This window comes from Plutella xylostella, chromosome 31 (assembly GCF_932276165.1).
Source record: "Plutella xylostella chromosome 31, ilPluXylo3.1, whole genome shotgun sequence".
NCBI lineage: Eukaryota > Metazoa > Arthropoda > Insecta > Lepidoptera > Plutellidae > Plutella > Plutella xylostella.
In genome coordinates this window covers 6,275,356-6,301,876 of record NC_064011.1, presented here as the reverse complement: position 1 = coordinate 6,301,876, position 26,521 = coordinate 6,275,356, and the positions used below count along the sequence as shown (strand labels likewise).

General features: G+C 39.3%; 1 protein-coding gene across 3 annotated transcripts in view; it reads right to left on the bottom strand.

Moving 5' to 3' along the window:
- The window catches only part of LOC105383869 (rho guanine nucleotide exchange factor 11), a 156,673-nt gene that overhangs the window by 106,323 nt on the left and 23,829 nt on the right, over positions 1-26,521 (bottom strand). For 2 of the 3 annotated variants that reach the window (XM_048632272.1, XM_048632273.1), the window contains exons 1-3: positions 6,051-8,424; positions 4,393-4,452; positions 3,892-3,957 (exon numbers count right to left, since the gene is read on the bottom strand). In XM_048632272.1, the coding sequence (XP_048488229.1) occupies positions 3,892-3,957; positions 4,393-4,452; positions 6,051-8,409 (2,485 nt within the window). In that variant the 5' untranslated portion in view covers positions 8,410-8,424. Of the gene's footprint in view, positions 1-3,891; positions 3,958-4,392; positions 4,453-6,050; positions 8,425-10,173; positions 10,303-10,695; positions 10,808-11,577; positions 11,687-12,330; positions 12,459-13,064; positions 13,238-13,663; positions 13,849-14,365; positions 14,467-14,651; positions 14,709-15,134; positions 15,221-15,642; positions 15,722-16,586; positions 17,181-18,712; positions 18,820-19,324; positions 19,416-20,895; positions 20,976-21,591; positions 21,736-22,312; positions 22,404-26,521 lie in introns of those variants that run through there. The other variant, XM_048632274.1, reaches the window with a different exon arrangement.

Below are 26,521 nucleotides of genomic sequence, written 5' to 3'. Positions count from 1 at the left end.
GTAAATGGGTGCATCAGTGGCGCAGGTCGTATTATATCGGTTTTCAGTTAGTCGTAGGTGGCTGCACTCCATAGGGTGCCGTGATCAGCTGTCTCGCTCACACACCGGTATAAATTAATAAACATCGACAAAGCTTACTAGCAAGTGCCAACACTCAAAAAAAAGTTTATTATTCTATGTTATTTCTGACACTCAATTTTACGTTGATCTATGAATGATTAATCTGAAAATCTCATTAATTACTTCGTTAATTTGACAAGGTACTAGTATACCTACGTATGAAGCTGCTGACCGGTACCATTGGTGGCCTGAAGTTCGCGATGTTACGTGGCACCCTTTAGATTAACAATACAATATACAAACAAGATGGTGTGTCACATACAAAAACAAAGCAAAAAACTGTCCGCATTTTGTTTACTGTCAAACCGTTTTATTAATTTGAACCTGATGAAAGCCATTGCACCAATGAATAAAGTTACAACTCTTAACCGAAATAATGCAAAATACTGTATTGTATATTAATTTTTACTACTTTTCCTGTACCTCCTGTAGGTTGGCTGCTAGAAAATGCTCTTGGCATTAAGACCTCCTTTTGTACATTAATTTCTTATATTTGTGCAATAAAGAATTCAATACATAACATAAGAGCTGAGTGTTAGACGTGCCGTGTTATGTTTCGTGACGTTTCTTTTGCACCGCCCTCCATCTAGTTCCTATTAAAACACCGTAGTGGCACCCACTTCATCTACATAGCAGGGTGTCCACTCAGAATGCTCCAAAAAATTCCCTGACTTTTCCCTGACTTTCCCTGACCGTTTCAGAAAATTTCCCTGACCAAAGATCAAAATATAAACCTAATTTAAGTAATTGGAAGACGAAATCTAAATTACAAAGTTTTGCGTTAATTTGTTTGACACTTATTAAAACTTGTATACAGGGTCGGCAAAAATCGTATATTAAGAGGGAAGTATAGCACTTAACACACACTAACGTGGTCTACTTCTAAATATTATCCAATCTCCATGATTTTTTAAAGATATTAACGACACAATAAATTACTAGTTTTATAGTTTTTTCTTTTCTCTAAATTTGCTATAGATTCAAACTGATAGGCAACTCAAGCAACGTTTTGCACGTCAAATTTTACGTGATCATAACTGCGCCGAAGTTAAACAAAAACAATATATATTTTTTTAAGCAAAACCGCAACTCTAGAATATATTATACTTAAGCGATTGACATCAAAATCAAAAAAATTTGTTGATATTTACTTGGTGAATAACGATTTGTCCCGAAATTTTATCAAGGAAAGTACCTATGTCAGCCACGAGCTGCATTAATTATCTTTATAGCACCCAAGCCCCGGGGGCATGCCTCGGCATGAGTGCACAAACGATAGCAAATGTTTTCCTAAATTCCTATTTCTCGAGGTTCCCTCTTAAGCCTTAGGAGGTCAATCTAAATCTGCGAGTGTTGAAAATTTCCGCAAAAAATGCATCCGCCTTGCAGCTTCCTTAGCTAAGTTGCTATACTGCTTAGTTTAATAGACTCATCAAAAATAGACTGATTACCACCGAAGTAGAAATTGAAACCGAAATAGAAATTGAAACAGAACCATTTTTTTGTATTGCTCTCTCTTGTCTGACGAATTTGTTAGTTGTGTAAGTATTTTTTTTATGAAATTTGATTAAACATGCAGTACAAAATAGAATAAAGTTTGTTTTGCTCTGTTAAATTAGTAAAAAAAAATTATGCCGCGCGGAGGCAGCGTATGCGATCTCTCTGAGGTATAAAATTAACGAATTGGGAACCTTCTCTTTTTTTCAAAGTCAGTTAATGAGCGCGGCTGCAGCGCGTCTGCACCAACTAAATCACGTTATTTTTTATCACAAACTTCTAAAAATCTTTAAACTAAATTTGTTTTGATTGGAGAGACGAGTTACCCTCTTTTGTATCAACCTGTCTATACGGGACATAATTTTACCAGCTCAGTTTGGGATCTAGCTAATATTTTAGAATTTCTACTTTTCTTCTTTTTTTCCATCTGTGATACTTTATTGAAAAAAAAAAACTTTACACTTTATTAAATCACGTAGATTTAAAAAAACTTAATCGTATAGTTGTTATATAATAGTAAGGATCAGTCAAAAATATTCCAATACTAAACGATATTTTATTTTATGACTTATGTATATCACGTAAAAAAATAGTATTACTAGTAAAGGAAAGTACTAAAAAATATGCTAGAAAAGGGTCATTTTTCCCTGACTTTCCAGGTGGCCCATCAATTTCACTGACTTTCCCTGACCACCTAGAGCTTCCCTGACTTTTCCCTGACTTTCCCTGACTTACCAGATAGTGGACACCCTGACATAGAAAACTTCGATCAGCCCACACAAAGGGCCTATTCCACTATTCACAACAATGGCGGCGGGGAACAATACGCGCAGATATGTTTGATATTCACGCGACACGTGTCGCCGGCAGAATAGCGGATGTGGACGTGGGACGTAGAAATATAGGGGTAGCCTCATAGAGAGAAAATAGATTGATACACCAAGAAATAATTGTCAATTTTACACGACAACTTTATTAGGGTAAAGAGGCGGTCTTATCGCTTATGGCGATCTCTCCCAGACAACCATTGATGGATGGGCTAAAAGAGACATAATTAATAGAGAAAGAAGTTGCTGTACATGTCACAAAAAGTTTATACCTAACAGGTTTAAAAAACACGGTATTGGGTTTGTTAAGTATTTAAACATCTGGTAAAAAGGTATGTAAGCAACAAAATTTTGACGAAAAGTCATTATTTTATTCGCGAATTTTCAAAAGTTGTTCAGAATGACGACCTTTAGTAGGCCACGTAGGTATAAATTTCAGGGTGTGAGTGCGACCCATGACTTTATCAGGATTATTTGCCCTAGACGGTACTATTATCTATTTAGTCTAGTTTTTAATTTAGACTGTAAATTTTTGTAAATATAAAGATATTCTACTACTTTTGTTATACTATAGTATATGCTATGCCTTATATGTCTATGTGTGTGTGTGTGCGTGGGTGAATAGTGAAGGATTTAATTTAATACCCAGTTTTGTAGAGCTAGATAGAAAAAGAGTAAATAGACTTTTCACACCCACTCACTATGCAGTGAGTTTTTGAAAAAAATAGGTTTCGAATCGAATGTACGATTTTATTAAGCTCGGACTATCGATTTCGGATCCATGCATATGGATCCGAAATCTGTTCGGACAAAACCGGGGTAAATAAAAGAGGATTTTGGATGCTTCCGAGAAAAAACCGGATCGAATCGTCCCGAATCCTATGTATATAGTTAACTAATCCTATGTAGTAAATTCCAAAGGCACCAAATTTTAATTTAGCAATATGAAACGAAAATATCTTTGTTCAAAATTCAAATTTATGATTGCCTGTATATATTTTATGTATTTTTTTCATATTTCAAATAGCACGAAGCACGTAAAAATAATATCTATGAAAGAATTAAATCATAAAAGAAATATGTTACTTACCTTAATTTAACCAGCCACTCCTTTTCTTGAGCTAAAATAACACACCATAGGTATTTCTTAACCTCACCTCACCATAGGTATCACCTCAAATAGTAGATAAACTAGTAATCTACACAACTTCACTTCTATTTCATTTCTATTCCACAAATAAATATGTAAGAGTAAGAGTTACAGTCGCAATACTTCCCTAATCTCCAACCTATCTTCTCAATTGGTAGATTATAAACTAGTAAACCACACAAATTCACAATATCAATTCGCCTTATAAGGGAATGGAATGTAAGAGTAACAGTCGCAAAACTTAACCTCCAACATATCTCCTCAAATGGTAGATATACTATAGCAACCTCCACTTACCTGGTGCGTGTTGCGGCGGCGCGTCCCACGTCGAATCGTCTTCCATCTTGCGGACACTTCTCTCCACTGAAACAAATATTATATGATTAGAATAAAATATAATATATGTATCTTTATGACCACAAATGATAAAATATACAAAGAATACTTATAAACTAGGAGCAATTAAAAATAGGCGGCCTTATCGCTAAGAGCGATCTCTTACAGGCAACCTTGATGGTTATAATATGTTGTAGAAAAAACCTAATATTTAACTTATATAACTTCGCCTCGCCTCGTCGTTTTCTCGTAGATATTCCAGCATATGTGGTAATCCAGGGTGTCTGGGTGTCAGCTTACTACATGCCAAATTTTATAAAAATAGGTCCAGCCGTTGCCATGAAAGATTAACTACAAACACCCATTCTTACCCGGCCACGTTTATAACATAAGTAGATTTTTTCAAACTAATCAACTTACTAATACATAATTAAAATAAATGAAGCGTATATGTATACTTACTGTTGAGAAAATGCGCAGTGCTGGACGTTTTGCGCGATTTTTTCTCACCCGAATCTGGATCTAGAACAAGGGAAGATAGTTGAATAACTTAAATCTATAATATTTTTTTTTATATTTAAAGATAATGTCACCGTTTAAAATTTGAACTATCTAAATAATGAATAAAAACATTCTTGTTTTATCAGAAATCTAAAAAATATTTTTTAGAAAATTTAAAATATATCAAGCAAGATTTCAGCATTATTATCGTGTAAATGTAATGAATGTGATAATAGTTTCACATGGATGGAGTTCAGAATCCATGATTACACACATTACATTCACAAAAAATTTGGTAAGAAACCCACCCACCATTATCTTTCGATAAGAAAAGATACTTATGGGTGCTTATGGTAGAACCAAATTCAGGGTGGAGAGATTTCTATGGTATAGGGTGTTGCGATGCAATCACAACTCTACCGCTGAGCTTTTAGGCATATTTTAGCATGCAGCGGTTGACGCGATGGAGTAGTAGCCATAACTATTCAGTAATCTGTTACAATACATACTGCTAGTCGTGTTGTTGTGGTGTATCCTCTCCATGAAGCAGATCCTGTTGTTGTCAGATCCACTAGTGACGATATTGTTACAATACATACTGCTAGTCGTGTTGTTGTGGTGTATCCTCTCCATGAAGCGCGAGATCCTGTTGTTGTCAGATCCACTAGTGACGATATTGTTACAATACATACTGCTAGTGGTGTTGTTGTGGTGTATCCTCTCCATGAAGCGCGAGATCCTGTTGTTGTCAGATCCACTAGTGACGATATTGTTACAATACATACTGCTAGTCGTGTTGTTGTGGTGTATCCTGTCCATTAACCGCGAGATCCTGTTGTTGTCAGATCCACTAGTGACGATATTGTTACAATACATACTGCTAGTCGTGTTGTTGTGGTGTATCCTCTCCATTAACCGCGAGATCCTGTTGTTGTCAGATCCACTAGTGACGATATTGTTACAATACATACTGCTAGTCGTGTTGTTGTGGTGTATCCTCTCCATGAAGCGCGAGATCCTGTTGTTGTCAGATCCACTAGTGACGATATTGTTACAATACATACTGCTAGTCGTGTTGTTGTGGTGTATCCTGTCCATTAACCGCGAGATCCTGTTGTTGTCAGATCCACTAGTGACGATATTGTTACAATACATACTGCTAGTCGTGTTGTTGTGGTGTATCCTCTCCATGAAGCAGATCCTGTTGTTGTCAGATCCACTAGTGACGATATTGTTACAATACATACTGCTAGTCGTGTTGTTGTGGTGTATCCTGTCCATTAACCGCGAGATCCTGTTGTTGTCAGATCCACTAGTGACGATATTGTTACAATACATACTGCTAGTCGTGTTGTTGTGGTGTATCCTCTCCATTAACCGCGAGATCCTGTTGTTGTCAGATCCACTAGTGACGATATTGTTACAATACATACTGCTAGTCGTGTTGTTGTGGTGTATCCTCTCCATGAAGCGCGAGATCCTGTTGTTGTCAGATCCACTAGTGACGATATTGTTACAATACATACTGCTAGTCGTGTTGTTGTGGTGTATCCTCTCCATGAAGCCCGAGATCCTGTTGTTGTCAGATCCACTAGTGACGATATTGTTACAATACATACTGCTAGTCGTGTTGTTGTGGTGTATCCTCTCCATGAAGCGCGAGATCCTGTTGTTGTCAGATCCACTAGTGACGATATTGTTACAATACATACTGCTAGTCGTGTTGTTGTGGTGTATCCTCTCCATGAAGCGCGAGATCCTGTTGTTGTCAGATCCACTAGTGACGATATTGTTACAATACATACTGCTAGTCGTGTTGTTGTGGTGTATCCTCTCCATGAAGCCCGAGATCCTGTTGTTGTCAGATCCACTAGTGACGATATTGTTACAATACATACTGCTAGTCGTGTTGTTGTGGTGTATCCTCTCCATGAAGCGCGAGATCCTGTTGTTGTCAGATCCACTAGTGACGATATTGTTACAATACATACTGCTAGTCGTGTTGTTGTGGTGTATCCTCTCCATGAAGCCCGAGATCCTGTTGTTGTCAGATCCACTAGTGACGATATTGTTACAATACATACTGCTAGTGGTGTTGTTGTGGTGTATCCTCTCCATGAAGCGCGAGATCCTGTTGTTGTCAGATCCACTAGTGACGATATTGTTACAATACATACTGCTAGTCGTGTTGTTGTGGTGTATCCTCTCCATGAAGCCCGAGATCCTGTTGTTGTCAGATCCACTAGTGACGATATTGTTACAATACATACTGCTAGTCGTGTTGTTGTGGTGTATCCTCTCCATGAAGCGCGAGATCCTGTTGTTGTCAGATCCACTAGTGACGATATTGTTACAATACATACTGCTAGTCGTGTTGTTGTGGTGTATCCTCTCCATGAAGCGCGAGATCCTGTTGTTGTCAGATCCACTAGTGACGATATTGTTACAATACATACTGCTAGTCGTGTTGTTGTGGTGTATCCTCTCCATGAAGCGCGAGATCCTGTTGTTGTCAGATCCACTAGTGACGATATTGTTACAATACATACTGCTAGTCGTGTTGTTGTGGTGTATCCTCTCCATGAAGCGCGAGATCCTGTTGTTGTCAGATCCACTAGTGACGATATTGTTACAATACATACTGCTAGTCGTGTTGTTGTGGTGTATCCTCTCCATGAAGCGCGAGATCCTGTTGTTGTCAGATCCACTAGTGACGATATTGTTACAATACATACTGCTAGTCGTGTTGTTGTGGTGTATCCTCTCCATGAAGCCCGAGATCCTGTTGTTGTCAGATCCACTAGTGACGATATTGTTACAATACATACTGCTAGTCGTGTTGTTGTGGTGTATCCTCTCCATGAAGCGCGAGATCCTGTTGTTGTCAGATCCACTAGTGACGATATTGTTACAATACATACTGCTAGTCGTGTTGTTGTGGTGTATCCTCTCCATGAAGCCCGAGATCCTGTTGTTGTCAGATCCACTAGTGACGATATTGTTACAATACATACTGCTAGTCGTGTTGTTGTGGTGTATCCTCTCCATGAAGCGCGAGATCCTGTTGTTGTCAGATCCACTAGTGACGATATTGTTACAATACATACTGCTAGTCGTGTTGTTGTGGTGTATCCTCTCCATGAAGCCCGAGATCCTGTTGTTGTCAGATCCACTAGTGACGATATTGTTACAATACATACTGCTAGTCGTGTTGTTGTGGTGTATCCTCTCCATGAAGCGCGAGATCCTGTTGTTGTCAGATCCACTAGTGATGATATTGTTACAATACATACTGCTAGTCGTGTTGTTGTGGTGTATCCTCTCCATGAAGCCCGAGATCCTGTTGTTGTCAGATCCACTAGTGACGATATTGTTACAATACATACTGCTAGTCGTGTTGTTGTGGTGTATCCTCTCCATGAAGCCCGAGATCCTGTTGTTGTCAGATCCACTAGTGACGATATTGTTACAATACATACTGCTAGTCGTGTTGTTGTGGTGTATCCTCTCCATGAAGCCCGAGATCCTGTTGTTGTCAGATCCACTAGTGACGATATTGTTACAATACATACTGCTAGTCGTGTTGTTGTGGTGTATCCTCTCCATGAAGCGCGAGATCCTGTTGTTGTCAGATCCACTAGTGACGATATTGTTACAATACATACTGCTAGTGGTGTTGTTGTGGTGTATCCTCTCCATGAAGCGCGAGATCCTGTTGTTGTCAGATCCACTAGTGACGATATTGTTACAATACATACTGCTAGTGGTGTTGTTGTGGTGTATCCTCTCCATGAAGCGCGAGATCCTGTTGTTGTCAGATCCACTAGTGACGATATTGTTACAATACATACTGCTAGTGGTGTTGTTGTGGTGTATCCTCTCCATGAAGCGCGAGATCCTGTTGTTGTCAGATCCACTAGTGACGATATTGTTACAATACATACTGCTAGTGGTGTTGTTGTGGTGTATCCTCTCCATGAAGCGCTAGATCCTGTTGTTGTCAGATCCACTAGTGACGATATTGTTACAATACATACTGCTAGTGGTGTTGTTGTGGTGTATCCTCTCCATGAAGCTTGTCAGATCCACTAGTGACGATATTGTTACAATACATACTGCTAGTCGTGTTGTTGTGGTGTATCCTCTCCATGAAGCTTGTCAGATCCACTAGTGACGATATTGTTACAATACATACTGCTAGTCGTGTTGTTGTGGTGTATCCTCTCCATGAAGCTTGTCAGATCCACTAGTGACGATATTGTTACAATACATACTGCTAGTCGTGTTGTTGTGGTGTATCCTCTCCATGAAGCTTGTCAGATCCACTAGTGACGATATTGTTACAATACATACTGCTAGTCGTGTTGTTGTGGTGTATCCTCTCCATGAAGCTTGTCAGATCCACTAGTGACGATATTGTTACAATACATACTGCTAGTCGTGTTGTTGTGGTGTATCCTCTCCATGAAGCTTGTCAGATCCACTAGTGACGATATTGTTACAATACATACTGCTAGTCGTGTTGTTGTGGTGTATCCTCTCCATGAAGCTTGTCAGATCCACTAGTGACGATATTGTTACAATACATACTGCTAGTCGTGTTGTTGTGGTGTATCCTCTCCATGAAGCTTGTCAGATCCACTAGTGACGATATTGTTACAATACATACTGCTAGTCGTGTTGTTGTGGTGTATCCTCTCCATGAAGCTTGTCAGATCCACTAGTGACGATATTGTTACAATACATACTGCTAGTCGTGTTGTTGTGGTGTATCCTCTCCATGAAGCTTGTCAGATCCACTAGTGACGATATTGTTACAATACATACTGCTAGTCGTGTTGTTGTGGTGTATCCTCTCCATGAAGCAGATCCTGTTGTTGTCAGATCCACTAGAGACGATATTGTTACAATACATACTGCTAGTCGTGTTGTTGTGGTGTATCCTCTCCATGAAGCTTGTCAGATCCACTAGTGACGATATTGTTACAATACATACTGCTAGTCGTGTTGTTGTGGTGTATCCTCTCCATGAAGCAGATCCTGTTGTTGTCAGATCCACTAGAGACGATATTGTTACAATACATACTGCTAGTCGTGTTGTTGTGGTGTATCCTCTCCATGAAGCTTGTCAGATCCACTAGTGACGATATTGTTACAATACATACTGCTAGTGGTGTTGTTGTGGTGTATCCTCTCCATGAAGCTTGTCAGATCCACTAGTGACGATATTGTTACAATACATACTGCTAGTCGTGTTGTTGTGGTGTATCCTCTCCATGAAGCTTGTCAGATCCACTAGTGACGATATTGTTACAATACATACTGCTAGTCGTGTTGTTGTGGTGTATCCTCTCCATGAAGCTTGTCAGATCCACTAGTGACGATATTGTTACAATACATACTGCTAGTCGTGTTGTTGTGGTGTATCCTCTCCATGAAGCTTGTCAGATCCACTAGTGACGATATTGTTACAATACATACTGCTAGTCGTGTTGTTGTGGTGTATCCTCTCCATGAAGCTTGTCAGATCCACTAGTGACGATATTGTTACAATACATACTGCTAGTCGTGTTGTTGTGGTGTATCCTTTCCATGAAGCAGATCCTGTTGTTGTCAGATCCACTAGAGACGATATTGTTACAATACATACTGCTAGTCGTGTTGTTGTGGTGTATCCTCTCCATGAGCGCGAGATCCTGTTGTTGTCAGATCCACTAGTGACGATATTGTTACAATACATACTGCTAGTCGTGTTGTTGTGGTGTATCCTCTCCATAAAGCGCGAGATCCTATTGTTGTGGTGCTCAGAGTCGAGGCAACATGGCTCTTCGACCGCTTTTGTGCAGGTGCGGTGGACGCGGAGATTGCAATCTGTGGGGGGAAAGTGTGATTATTAATTAGAATAAGTAGTTCATCAATTATTGCTCGTTATAAATGTTAAAAGCTATTGACCATAATCTGCTACAGAGAAGCATTTTATACTTTATTCATCCATTCGAAATTCGAAGATACAATATCTGTTACCGTTGTCTTACAGTCTGGCAAATACGTTTAGAAGCGGAACAACTTGTTTTTGCGCTGACAGCCCTAATTAAGCCTACCGGAATTCTACTTGGGTGGTCATGTAATAGACCATGTATTAGAAAAAGTGGCTCCCATATTCTTCTTGCCAGGCTGTACTATGTTAAGATACAACAATCACTTGTCTCGGTTCAACGCCATCTATCGGTAATCATAGATTACTTCCAGAGTCGTCCAACATACCTGTGCACACGTAAGCTTGAGGCGCCAGTCCCCACAATGGTAAGTCGCAGGCGTGGCAGTGAGCTACTGACGTCAAGGCTTGGAGTTGCAGGTGGTGGCCGCGGACTACGAACTGTTGGAGGGAATATATTGTTATTAGTAATATAGAAACATAGAAAAGTATACGTGAAGTGGTTTGTATTGCTGCGAAGTTTCGCTAGATGGCGTTGGGTTGAAACAAAAGCCATAATGACACCCAAATATGAGGTCCGATGGTCACAGTAGTTCCATCGTCTGTCGTAGCGCTAGTGTGGCAACAAATCGTTTGCTATTTTCTTCGTCTAGGGCGAAATTTATACTGAATCACATTACTGGTTGCTGTAGCTTGCAAGTATCTATCGAATCGACATCGAAAGCTTACTAGAAAAGTCTCCATCTACCATTTCCTATTGGTATACCTAAAGATGTCTACCAACACTAGAAGACTATACAATACGTACCGGTTGCGGGTTCTGCTTAGTGAGCTGCTTGAGTCGTTGCTTGTACACCTTGTCTCTCTGTAGAAATGTAGGGCGGGATCCGCCCGGCGCCGCCGCTAATGTGCCATTTAGACAGATATTCCGCCCAAGACACAAGCAAAGATGACACCGAAATATGGTGAAAGATGAGGTACGATGGTGAAAGTAGTTCCATCGCCTGTCGTAGCGCTAGTGTTGCAACAAATCGTTCGCTTTTGCCTGGCTGAATAGGGCTGAATTTATTCTGAATCACATACTGGGTGATGTAGCTTATAAGTATGTATCGGACCGTTTACTAGAAAAATCTCCGGATTCCATTTTCTTCCCTGTAAACCTAAATACGTCTAACTAAACAGTAGAAGCCTCTACATAATTAGGTACATACCGGTTGCGGGTTCTGTTTGGTCAACTGCTTGAGTCGTTGCTTGTACACCTTGTCTCTCTGTAGAAATGTAGGTCGGGATCCGCCCACCGCCGCCGCTAGTGTTGCCGGCCTGAAACAGGAGTTCGATGGTTAGAATGTGGTCTGGGGTGATGTGTACTGGGCCTATGCAAAATCTACGCCTCCTTTCGCCCTACAACACCACTTTAAAACACCCTGTATAACACTGGCACCGGGCGCCGAGCGCGGCCGCGACGCACAACACAGCGGCTAGGAGGACACCCTGTATAACACCTGGCACACCTGTATAATACACATGCACCCTGTATAGGCGTATATATGAGCCCGTGCAGCAAGTGAAGTAATTGTAGTTGTAGTTGTAGTTGTAGTTGTAGTTGTAGTTGTAGTTGTAGTTGTAGTTGTAGTTGTAATTGTAATTGTAATTGTAATTGTAATTGTAATTGTAATTGTAATTGTAATTGTAATTGTAATTGTAATTGTAATTGTAATTGTAATTGTAATTGTAATTGTAATTGTAATTGTAATTGTAATTGTAATTGTAATTGTAATTGTAATTGTAATTGTAATTGTAATTGTAATTGTAATTGTAATTGTAATTGTAATCGTAATCGTAATCGTAATCGTAACCGTAACCGTAACCGTAACCGTAACTGTAACTGTAACTGTAACTGTAACTGTAACTGTAACTGTAACTGCAACTGTAACTGTAACTGTAACTGTAACTGTATAACGCACCGGGCTCCGAGGGCGGTACAGGCGCAGGTCACGGCGGCGAGGAGCGCGGCGCGCGCGTCCGTGGCGCAGTCGGGGGCCGCCAGCCCGCGCAGCAGCTGAAGGGTTATGCGCTCCACTATTACTTGCTCCTGGAATAAGAGGAAATGGGTAAGATTGCTGGAAGACTGGAGTTTTAGGTTAGCAGTTGGTTCTAGAACAGAAATCAATGTGAAGAGTAGGGTTGAATACAAACGAATAAAAACACACAGAAAGACTTGTGGAAATTCTTGAAATCGAACAGTAATTTGTTTGCGTCTATTACTTATTCATTCATTCATTCTTTCGTCCATTATTTCGATCACTCATGCCTTTGTTGTGTAGAAGCTATTAGTTTTACGATAACTATACGAGAGTTTAGACAAAAGACGCGTAGTAAGACCAGCTACCTATACAGGGTAGATTTTTTTATCAGTGACATACCTGAGCCTTATCCACACTAGCAGTATGCAACACGGCATCATCAGGTCCGTATAAAGTCCCCAGGCCCACTTGTCTCTTCACTTGGAACTCTTCTAGTTGTTGCGTCTATTACTTCATTCATTCATTCTTTATTTTGTTCATTCTTCCATTCACTTATGCATTCGTTGTGTAGATGCTATAGGTTTTACAATATAGCTATACGAGAGTTTAGACAAAAGACGCATAGTAAGCCTAGCTAGCTACCTATACAGGGTACAGTTTTATAAGTGACATACCTGAGCCTTATCCACACTAGCGGTATGCAACACTGCATCATCAGGTCCGTATAAAGTCCCCAGGCCCACTTGTCTCTTCACTTGGAACTCTTCTAGTTGTTGCGTTAGTTCTTCCTTCGCCTTCTGTCGGGCTTTGCGGAAGACGTTGCGTAGGATTTCTTCTTTCTCGTATTCTGTGGAAAGAATGGGTTTATGGTACAGTTAGTTTACATTGTCATAGTTGTATGAATAAATGTATGCTGCCTAGTTTCACCATAGTCTGTTAGATCATTAACGCCCCTGTTACATTGTAATGTCATCAATTATACGTCATCTACATATGAAATTCTTAACGGATGTGTCAAAAGTCAACAACTAATCTCTTGTTATGATCTAACATAGTATGGTGAAACTATGGCTAACTCGTTGAACAAAAGTTGTTCAAAATGACCCTCTGAGACACCCCCTTTCACAACAACCAGTATATGTATGTATGGATCCGGAATCTGTTCGTTCAAAACCAGGCGAAATAAAAGGGGATGACCACCTGAGTCACCCCACTTTTCCTACACCCTGTATAACATTCATTCACTCATTCATTAGTTAATTCGTTCATTCACCATGCAACAGTATGTGGTCGATATCATTAGCCATCTGCTCGTCGGCGTGAGTGAGCTTCAGCGCGGCGTGAGGCGTGAGGAAGGTGGACTGTATCTCGTATGCCCAGCGCCGTAGGGTCGAGATTGGCACGGAGGCGCCCCGGTACCCGTCTGTTACGAGGAGGAGGAGCGCTGCGCAGGCGCACCTGGAAGGAGAATGGTGTAAATTAGTGTCAATGTTAAGGTGATTTTGTATATTGGAAAAGTGAAGTTGTAGAAGGTTTTTTTTTTAATTTACTACACCGGTAATGAATATAAGGAAAATACGGATTTAATATTCTCTATATCCCATTCCACGGGGAAAGACTTCTGTCAAAAGTCAAAACCCTTATTACATTCGAATCAGGGTAGTTTTTGTTTGTGGCAGATGTCTGTGCCAGATGATTTATGTATCAATTTATACATGATTTATTATTGATATTTCGAATATTTACAAAAATTACTACTAGCCCTAGATTCAATTAATGCATACAAATACCACCAATATTTTACTGTATGTAGACGTATCGACGTATCACGTAAAATACAGATATTTAGTGAAAATGCTTAATATTCAGGGATAGTGATGGCGACAATATATGCGAAACTTACAGACTGTCATTTTTGACTGATATTTCTCTTTAGTAGTATGTATATGTATATGTATTTAAAGTTAACTCCTACCTTCGTTCCCCAAGTAGCCAGTTCAACAGAACAGCAAATCTTGCTTTAGACTCTCGTACTGTGCGTAGGTTTGAGAATAACCCGGAGTAAGATGAGTTTTCCTGGAATTAATGTTAGGATTAATATTACTAACAATTAAATATGTGTGGCAGGTAGATTGGCCAGTATAGAATAGTTCATATTTAGGGACAGTCTATTACTTTTTCAACCATTATCTATTATTCCCTATCATGTATCATTTATGTCTGAGTGATTGCACTACTTAAATATAGTATTGAATACTTACAGAAGGCGGGTCATCTTCTTCCATGGAAATTATGGCTCTTTGGGGATCCGCACACGGCTGAAACACAAAACAAAACTATAATCAGCAACATATATTCATGGCTATTTATCGCTTAGTTGAAACTACGTATAACCATGTATAATTATGTATAACCATTTTTTAAAGTTAAAACTTGACAAAAAATATGCAAATGAAAAAACCGAACTTTTTTAGGTTCAGTTTCTGTAGTGGCCCTGCTTATACACTTTGCTAAACAATAAAGCTGAAAGAAATTACTGTACGCATGACTTATACAACTACATTTGTATGCTTTCAGACCAAGATATTTAAACTTTTCACCTAATCACAACCAATAAATTGTACAAATGATCTAATTCAAAATAAAAGCTCATTTTGAGAGGTTATGTGTCGAGACTACAAGTTTATTTTGCACCGACACTATATCTTGTTCGTTTATTAAAGGTAATTAACAATGTATCTAACCTGTGTATTATGTGCGTATGGCGGCGGCGGCGTGCCGGGCGGCGGGGAGCGCTCCCACAGCTCTGGACACACTTCTTCTGTAGCCGCTGTGGATACAAATACACCTGTTATAAACCATAAAATATCATGACCACGAAAGGATAAAATAAATTGCACCAAACCCAGCTAAGGTGGTTTTGACGCTGGTTGTATATGTAGAAAACGCGTACAATCCAACACAGTGTCAGTGGCAGTGTGAGAACAGCCTATTTCATATAGAAGAATAGTGTTGGCCGCTCTTATTGTCTGTAGATATATAAACGGACCTTGGATAAGAGAGGATTTCCCTCAGTATTCCCACCTCTCCTCCTCACGCCACGCACAAAAGCTACTTTAGGGTGACGCCTCATTAGTGCGTTCCTCCGCGTTGCTCATCATATATAATATATAACATAATACTCTTAGCATCAAATCCATCCTTTGGACAGTTATTTATATATTTTTGCAACAAATAATATTATCTACTCACTCCTATGCACGCTGTGCTCCAGATGCTCGGGCGAGGACTGGCTCCGCACGTGCAGCACCGGCGCGCCGCGCGTGTCCATCTGCAATGCGGCGGTTGTATGAGCTCGTGCTGAGTGGGGCAGCTTTTGTTGGTGGATGGAGGGATATTGGTTTTTTTTTGTTGTAGTTTTTGGTTTGTGGGCTTTATGTAGTGTCTATTTGTGGCTTATTATTTTATTTCCATGAGTAACTATTTTGTTTGTACCTACTCATAATTCAATCTTAATTCTACAATCAAATCTGATAAGTTTAATATGTAGTACCTTGGTGAGATTGGTAGGTATATTGTAAAGGACTGAAAAGTTTGTTTTTAAAATTTAAATTTATATTAAACTAAATACGACAGGGGCATGTTAGTCACAATGAAAATGTTAAAAACATTTTTAAGCATGCATTTTGCAACATTTAAGAAATATTTATCTTACATAATAGATAGAGTTTTGGCACTTACCGTCTTCACTACTATGAAAAAATCTAATTTATATGTATCGGTTTACATACATTTTTACAACATCAACAAACGTGAATTCAAAATACATACAAAAAGTATCTAAAATGAGACTATACAGAGATTTAGAAGAAGCATAAGCCAAAACGTAGAATGGAACATTAAATTACATTAAAAGCAAACCAACACCAAACAACTATTTAGAAATACCACTCATTAAGAGTTGTATTTCCAAATACCACCACAACATCTTATATACAGAGTGGTCAATAATAATAATAAACCAATAAAGATGTATGGATCATCACCAAAAAAAACAGAAAAAAGGAAAATGCCGAGTTATTATCAGATTTACAACCACCCTGTAACAAATCCAAAGGACATGCACTCTCAAAGTCCTAACCCAGGCTCAAAAGAATCCATGTCCTTTGCCTCGAAAAAAAAACTGTCAAAAATACCTGCAATGGCGGCGGCGGGGCATTGACCAGCGGATAACTCATCTGCAACGCGATCGAATTCGGTTGCGGCCCTTCCAGATCCCCATCCAAGGAGTGAGACGACCTTCTCAATTGGTGCGGATTATCTCTGTACGCCGGCATAGATTGGTGCATCGGGTTTTTGTAGTCCTTGAAGAATTGAGTTGCCGATACTGACGTCACACTGCTTGAGGGTTTTGGCTTCGCTAGCGGGTTAACCGGGGTCGTGTTCGGGGTTAACGGGTTTCTTATCGACCGTGGTGGCAGCGGCGGCGGACTGTTATCCAGACATGTAGTCGGCACAATTGGAACTGTATTATTATGCCTTTTTCGATTATTACTCTCATCCGAATTCTGTCGCACCAACGGAGGCGTGTTTTCCTGCTGAATCTTGTTCTTTCTCTCTCTCAAGTTCCTCAAACTCTGTCCGGTCAGATTAGACAAAGACCTGGGTAGTCCGGATAGAAAGCCGGTGTTGGTGGGCGTAGGGGGGGAGCCGGATTTGTCCAGTTTGTCCACTTTGTCCAGACTGGCGCGGTGGCGGTTGGGGCGCGGGGTCGACGACTGTACCTCAGGCTGGGAGGGTTAAAGCGTGACATTGCTATATTTTATTGCGTGTGTGTGATTCTGTGTGATGGTTTTTGGTTTAAGTTGTTTACACTTAATTGAGAACATAATGCAGTTTTTCGACGGATAAAGCGACAAGTAGTCTATAGAAACTTGACAAATTAACTGTGATTAGGTTTTAGAGACTGCCAATTGATGAAAATATTTAAGTGGATTTGAGCTTGTTTCACAATGGCTGGATAAAAGTTATCGGATAAAAATCAGTCTTTTACTATAGATGTTATTTTTTTTTAATTGAGAATATCCGGTAAAGTATGAACCAAAAACCATCACAACTGAATAGAAGAAGTATTTATACACAATAGTGTAGTAGCAAAAGATAGGTAATAAAATATGGCAATGTACAACATGTAAGTTTGAAATTAACCCGTGTCCTCTTGTGAATAGAGGCGAAAGTTAATCAACCGCTTTTGTCACTTGTTACATGTCTGATTCTGCACACTGGATTTAAACTTATTTCGAATTTAAATAATTTAAAAGATTATAGATACATGTTTGATTAAAGAGAGAGAAAAATATAAATGAAATATCAAAATATAAAAAATATAATAATATGTTACAAAAACATGCACAGGAAGAGACATAACAAGAAAAAACCCAATGATTTTTAGATCATGACGTTAGGCCAAAGTTAGTACCAATTAATAACAAATGAATGTTAAAATTAACACAAATTTTGAAAAAGAAAACATGAGAATTTTCGTATTCACTTTCGCCCCTGAAAATAGTCGATACAATTTTTGACTAAAAACTAATTGAATTTAATCAAAAATTGTACCGAAGAAAAAAATACGAGCAAAGTAATTAAAAAAGATCAAAAATACAAATCTAGAATAAAAAATGGCGGCAACATAGTGTATGGAACTATGTGACAGTGGGATGCCAAAGGAAAGTAATATCTAATGCTTAAAACATAGTGTCGCATTTACATGAATGTGTAATACTACAAGGACTTTTGTGTTGGTTGAAGAATGATACGTAATACATGTTTTTACTACTTTTCAACGTCAAAACTATACTTCGAGCCCCGTAAGCGTTCAGTTTTGTAACCACTGATATTTTAATACAAAAAAGTAAGATAAGGTCTTCCCAAAGCATTCAATAATAAGCTTGAGCCTCTAGTACGGGTTTTGCAATTTACGAAAATGAAAAAAGATTATGTTTTTTTCTGCCATCTGCTCTGCATACATTGTGTGTCAAAATTTTCTATAACACACAGGCGCCACTTGTAGGCAAGGTAAACTTTTATAGTTTTCGACAAACTATCAAACCTGCACTAGACGTACTGACCACTACTAAGCTAGTAGTCTATTGTATGACTGTATTACACCTATGGGTCTATTTTTATTGTTTTCTGAGTTTATTGTGGCCAATTTACAACCATCTTACTCCATCTGAACCCGATTTGTACCATTACCCCAACTACCCCACGTATCATCCTCCAACCCCTCCCCTCCCCCTCTCCCTCCCCTCCCCCTCACCTGAGCAGCAACAATAGTGTCAATCTCCTTCTGCAGCTGCGCACATCGCTTCTCCGCCGTCTCGAGTTCAGCTTGTTTACGCACGTCCGGGACCTTTTGGAGCTCGCCTGGAAATTAATTATAAAATACAAATTATTATTATTTACAAAATTATTGTAGTAGTATTTGTAATTTTTATAAACAATATTAGTAAGAAAGCCATTTTCCCTTGGGACGAAAAGAGCTATATTAATTGCTTCCAGGGATGAAAATAAACTTTCAGAGAATAGGAGGGGGTTTATTAGATAGGTAGCGTGTTTTATTTGTAAATGAACTTCCCGAAGGGAGTATTTCTTCCCTAGTAGAAGAAAATCGTCAATTTTCATACTACCCCATTACTCTTCCGATCGTTACAGTATCGTCAGATGATGATGATGTAATCAATGCCGATGCGGCTTTGGCGACTGCTAATTGTTACTCAGTCTTCAATGGTGTTCCCTTGTCTAACACAGGCAGTCTTGGCGGTAAGTTACAGTATTAGTGGAGTAATTTCTCTCACTACATTAGTAAGAAAGCATTTTTCCCTAGGGACGAAAAGCGTAACTTTCATCCCTGATTCCATTAAACACTCACTTTTTAAGTGCGCGATGAACTGTCTCTCATTGTGCAGCATGAGCCGCACCGTGTTCACCTTCGAGCACTCTAGCTGCCGCTGCTTCTCCGACTGGGGAAGAAGAGGGGATTACTGTTAAGAAACTGTGTATAAAATAGTACATTGTTACTCTAGGGATGAAACTCTTTGATTTAGTGTCTGAGGCGGGATTTGGTGCCGCGTAAATGAACGCAATGGTAGATTGACTAGATTGTTACACAAGGGATGAAATTCACTTATTTAGTTTTGCGCCTGGGGGCACTAATAGTTCGAGGGCCTTAAAGCGTTAACACTGATTATCATATCGAATAGCAGAAAATTAAAAACATGAATGATTTGGTCAGATCAGATTAAGTTTAGTGCTAATTCCTTCTGATGTTATGGGAACATTTAAAAAAAAAGTATTTACTATTTAAAAATACGCATAAAAGCGGGTTTCACCCCATGGGTAACAATGTAATATGGAGGACCGCTGGACCGACGAAAGGTAGTCGGTAGTGGGTAGTTAAGGAAGGCCGAGGACAGAGTGTTGTGGCGCTCCTTAGCAGAGACCTATGTCCAGCTACCTAAAATTATTATGGTAGTGCTTCACGAAAAGATATTCGTACGTCATTATAATACGTTATTCGATTATAATGACATGCGTTTATCTTAGTATATATTCGATTCGCAGAGTAAATAATCTTTACAAATTATTATGCACTTTTAACAACCGAATAATTTATCACATACCAAAACGCGGGAAAAGCCAGACTAACAGTGAAACAAAAGACAATGTATATTGTACACTTTTATTTACACACCTATGCAAATAATGCATACATTTTCAGTTTTAATGTTGCATTCTTGGAAAGCTATCAACCTTGAAATATGGTCGTTAAAGATGTAGCTTTAGTACCAGAGATACATTTAGAATCAGGTACTATCAATTCTAAACTGAAAAAAACTCTGCCACAAGCATAAAACAGCGCCACACAGCGCATAAATTTTATACTGCTGAACTGATTTTGATGAATCATGGCTTAGAACACTCACGATCTAGTCATCTCACAGTCAACAAACAATGCTTATAAAATACGTTTCAGTCAAAAGAATTTTTAGGTCCCCTCGGAGGATTAGGGTGAAGCGCGGGGAAAATGTTTCAAAAGCGCGAGATGCCATTGGTTCGCGTTATGCTGTTCAGCAGCTATTCGTCTATTGCATATTGCGATATGTACCTCATTCGAATCGAGAGGATTCCTTCTCATTCGTTCATAATAGCTTCCATTTTGGATGATTACTCAAGTATTTGGGTGTAAGAAAGGTCGATTGACGTATCACCTGATACCGTACCACCATATGCTCAGTCAAAATTGATCGGATATATGTTTTACTGATTCTGCTTACGGATTGTTTATTGCTAATGTGACTGTAGTAATAAGTTAGCATCCTGAGCCGTCTGCGGCTAGTGCTAATATGACCGGCCAATCATTTCACCACGGTGACAACCCCTACTCCATAGCCTTATAATGTTTGTCACCGACATGATAAGAAGAATAAGAAGTGTACTTACATTGACAGGCACTGGCGCGGTGATGGGAGTCTTCTGTCTCTGGATGTTCTGATGCACTGTGAGCACGGTGGACGGGTTCGCTGGAAAGTAGACAGTAATGCTATTAGAATAGGGAGCTAATTTAACTGGCATAAGAGTGTGAATGGTCTAGTAAGAAGTATTTGCTAGGTTGTGGATTTGAGATAGAAAGAGGGACTAAAATAATAAAGAAATACCAAACGCGACTTTTTGTGAATTTACCAAGCGTGTTTGATTTATAACTAACACATCATGTTATATTGATACTGCGGTCATTTGTTACAGTCAGTTTACCTACTATTATCTAATATGTTCATAGTTATATTACTCATATACATAAGTCATACATAAGATTGTGACAAAGGGGAATTTTAAGCTTTTTGGTAACTATGAATCCCCATGAGTAGGTGGTGCTCTAGCTCAACTGTTTCGATAACACAGATCTGTGTTTTATGTTACATATACACATTGTATGAATAATTTACCTCCCGTATCTTTTTGACAAGCGGACTACTCACATCGTATCATGAGGACGACCTTATGGTGCGTGTGATGATGCACTGGCACCCCGTCCACCCTGAGGATCCTGTCTCCACCCCACAACCCTCTTCCTCTGCATTATAACTAGCTATGATATGAGATATGATCTGTAGTACTAGCTACAAGCAGACTACTCACATCGAATCATGAGGACGACCTTATGGTGCGTGTGATGATGTACTGGAACCCCGTCCACCCTGAGGATCCTGTCCCCGGCGCGGAGGCCGGCGCGCCACGCCGCCCCGTGCTCTTTGACTGACTGGACGTATACCGGGTTGTCGCCTGGAATAGAGAAGGGGATGGGGTTTAATGTAGGGAAAACTTTACAGTTAAATGATAGGAAAACACACACTGGAAAGTAACCTTATCAGATATTATTACCAGTTTCCACTCGATACTGTTGTGTAGGTATAGTAGTGTTTCAAAAGTTCGCCTTTTTTTCGGTCCTACGCTAAAGCTCTTTCTCCATTGCTTGATCACGCGCAAGGCATCCGAAAAAAAACGTCGGAAGGCCAGATTATATTAGTCTACTATATCCGAATATACTTATCTGAGTAGTAGAGATAAAGCTTTTAGTAGTGTTGTGAGTTTTTAAATCGGATCGCCAAACCAAGTGGTGAAGAGAGGCCTTAAAGGTCCATTATGCCGGAAGGGATCCTACAATTCTCAAAGCATCATCCAATCTTTCAGGCAGGTATCCAATACACCATAGCATTAAGTGTGAGGGAGACCACACTAACCTGACACCGTCATCCAGTCATGTTCGTCTCTGACCACGTAGTGACGGTAAGAGAGAGATATACACCACTTGTCGTTGGCTTTATGCCTCTCCTGTGAGAGAAAGGGAGACCACACTCACCTGACACCTTCATCCCGTAGCCATGTTCGTCCCTGACGACGGTGACGGTCAGCAGCGAGTCGCCGCCAGCCGCTCCCGGGCTCTGCATCACCTGGGGACAGGAGATAGGACGTTAGTTAGCATGATAGCAGAAGTAACATTAATAGCGGATAACTCTCAGCGGGTTGAGTAGGCCCTACGGATGTTTTAACAGTATGCAGATTTTTAACAGTATGCAGATTTTATCACGTACGCGGGATTTCTCCGCAAGGGTGGTACCTGCAAGTGTTATTTTTATACTGCTCAAATAAATTTAATTTTTTTATATAACTATTTATTGTAATCCGTGGATAACGCACGCGGGACGCGGGAAAATGGCGTGCGATTCCGCATGCTTGATGTAATCCGCAGGCTATTAAAACACCCTAAAACGTTTATGGCACTAACGCTAGGTTGCAGAAAAGAACTTTAAGTTAATGTCTTGCATGGACAGTATAGGATATTCGGACAGAAAGAGACAGGCATAGATTTAATGCCACCACTAGCACCTGCAACTCTGCGAAAGTACCCAATAAACCATTGAATAGGATAAATTGCATTTTACAATCGGGATACACATCAATACAAGAAGTTATGTCTAAACTTTAAATACGTATGGCGTTCTAATATCTATGTACGTACCTAGTATGAACCGTGTAAAATGTAACTCAACCACAAGCACAACGTTAATAATATTTATTTACTAAACCAAAAATAAGATACACATTTAGAAAAAGAGCACACCATATGTAGAATGTAGATGCTAAAGACATAAACAGGAAGATACTGAATTAGAAGCAACAGAAACAAGGAAAACTGAACTTTATTACATTTGCTTACGAGAGCAATTCATACAACAAGGATAGTTAATACATTTTAGTTAATTATTTCGTTTGTGAGATATCAAACGTAAATAATACATATCTTTGTGAGCTATGTAATATTTACTTTTATGGCAGTTTTAAAATGAACTATTTCATCAAAGTCCCTAAATAAAAATAGATTTCAAAAAGAACAAAACAGTACAATCTGTAATCCATCTTTACCAGACAACTTAGGTTTTGTCTCTTCTATACCATGGTTGTCTGATACTAAGAGATTGCTTTAAGCCCTGCCTTCTTGTACTATTTTATTTAAAAAATGTAATTTTGTAATATTTTCTTTCATGGTGCAAAATAAACAGTATACATCATATATATATATTGTATTTTCATCATCAGTAACTTTAAAGAAGGGGCCCCTCCTACTGTTATCGAGATCAATTACACAACCAGTCGGAAGCTATTTCTTATTGAGTCATTTTGTAGTTACCTCTATGATACAGTTAGTAATTAAATCTATTCCACAATGGCGGGAAACGTGCCAGTGCGCCGGAAACACAATTGTTTATATTAAACTATTCTAATACTGTTACTGCTACAATCGAAAACTAGGTAGAATGTCATGATCATCGAATAATGATGCTGGACAAATACATTTCCGTAAAAGGATAGCAGTGGGAAAATAAGTAGGCTATACCACGGCTATACAAAAAATGGATAGCAACTCTGTCCTCTTTCCATCTGACAGGGTGGTCCTTTGAAAGCCTTTTTGTATTCCACGTATTTACTACAGCTCTGGGTAACAAATCCATGTTTGCCACCACCAAGATAAGAGGAACACAGCTCTTTCACAAAATAATAATATGCAAGTTGGAGTGGCAACTGGCAGTGGACTGGCCGGCTGAAGAGATAATTATTGGATTTTGCCTTACAAGCTTAAAAAAGTATGAAAACGATTAATTAAGGAAAGCAAATTAGTAGTCCCACCAATCTAAAGGAGTCTCTTCGAGTAACATAATTCTCACTATCTAGTCTATGATATGAGTATTTGTCACCGATACTCAAAGAATGGCGTTGTACCATTGACGCAGTAACATGTTATGACGAGCTAACTAACAAGGTATGTTACAACTTCGCCAGACATTGGGCAAGCAGGTAGGGTAAACGTACCGGTTTGCCGGCCACTACCCCTTTCCGGCCACTTCGCACATTATTTTTAATAATAGGATAGTATTGAGACATCTCCTTTCTAATTTCGCGCCATTCGCCCCGGGCGAACATCACGGTTCATAATCCGACGGCATGACCTCGAAATTTGCGAACTTAGCCCTCAGTCACCATTTCAAAATTTGGTGTATGGATTCGTGGCAAATTTAGCAGAAAAAATAGGAGGTGGACTGATTTTCAGAGGTAAGTTTTTAAGTGTTCCTACTGTTTTATAAGTGATTGAATTGGTTTGTGTGAATTAAAGTATGTTTAATTTCAATATTCAAGTGCCCAAACTAACATTTTTTTTCATAATTTGTAATATTTTCAGTGGTCGGACAATAGGTTATCGATTTATTCCAAAATCTAGTTTCCGGCCGGGTGGTCGGAAAACGGGTATATTGTAGTCATTAAATTTTGCCTATATTGCGGAAACCTTAAATGCACTAACATAGATTCCATTATATTAGTGAACAGTTATAATTTTGTGAATTGGCAACTAGATTCCGGCCGCCAGAATACCTCATAGTTTCAAAGATATGACCTTAAAAAAATAACGAATGTTTAGCGGCCGATAACCAGTTCAAACAAAACCTATTTCCGGCCGTCGAAAAAGCGGCCGAAAATAGGTCAAAATTACACCTAATTCCGGCCGTCTGAAATAGCGGGCGGCAGAAAATAGGTAAAATTAAACCTGATTCCGGCCATTAGATAATAAAACGGCCGATAATGTTTATCGATGCCAATTCCAAGAGAGCTATTTGTTTGACTTTAGATTTTAATTTGTTATTTCATAAACCCTGAACTACTGAATAAAACTCGTTTTTCTACTGAGAATTAGGTGGCCGATAACCAGTGCACTCGTGGACGATAACTGGGTAAAATGGCCGATAACCGGTATATTTGCTATTTTTACGAAAAATATTTTTTTGAAAATCATGTATCACTGCTACGTCTATAAACGTTAGGTTTTATGAAACTAGACTATTGAAAGATCGAATGATATTTTTTTGGAAAATCTTGACACACAGCATTATGATAGAAATTAACTCTGAAGTCAACAAGTCGCTTAAATGGCCGATTACCGGTACTGTTACCCTATGTGTGTGTCTGTGTGTAAGTGTTTCATTCACAACACGCGAGCTGATCTTTATCTTGCTGTGCTGTTCGCTTTACAACTCTATTCTGTAAGGAAGCTAGTGGCTAGGGATGGCTGGCTTGTATTCTTTCGGCTTTATTTGTAACTTTGTATGTTAGAGGGTTATCATTAAAAAGTTCGCTTTCTTACGTTCTTAAATACGTCAGCACCTATACGTTTTTTCTATGCATCCTGATGATGGCCACTAATCCTTTAGCAGATTTGCTTTATTATGTCGAATCTGACACGTAAGCATCCATATTTCGGCATCGTACGCAACGGACGCATCGCATTCATTATTCTTTGTAAGTATAGAAATTCACACAAGTGCGTCTATTTTATCGGCATTGCCGACGCCGTTTCTACATACAATATATGACAATCTGTTATGGCGAAACGTAGATTACCAATAGGTGGACGCTTACATTAAGGATTCTTGGTGGTACTGCAGCTGGTTTTGTACCCAGTCTTCGGCCTTCTTTCTTCGGCTAAAGAACAGCCCTACTTCAAGGCGAGTCGGGTGAAAGTGTGCGTACGAAAGTAAATTATTTCGTATTATGGAAACATAGCCATTGGGCTACTTACTTAATACTTAAGTACTTACTTGTTTATCTAGATGGGTATAACGTTTCATTATCCTATAATTAACCTTTCCTACTGCCTAGAAACATTTCATTTCACTGGCAAGAAAAGCTGGGTTTTAGAATCGGTCAATGGCTGAGAAACAACAAACAAACAAACACTCACACCTTGTACTAATGTACTCCCTTGCGGGGTAGGCAGAGGTGCATTGTTGCACCCACTTTTCGCCAGTGTTGTGTTAGTCCCAATGTAATAGGGGGCGGGCCTATTGCCATTTTACGGGCACATCCAAGACCCCGAGAACAAATATCTGTGTTTAAACAAATATCTGCCCCAGCCGGGAATCAAACCCGGGACCTTCGGCACAAGAGTCAGCGTTGCTAACCGCTGCGCCATTAGGTCGTATGTTTGAGACTTGAGACCAAATTCCACTTGAGGAAATAT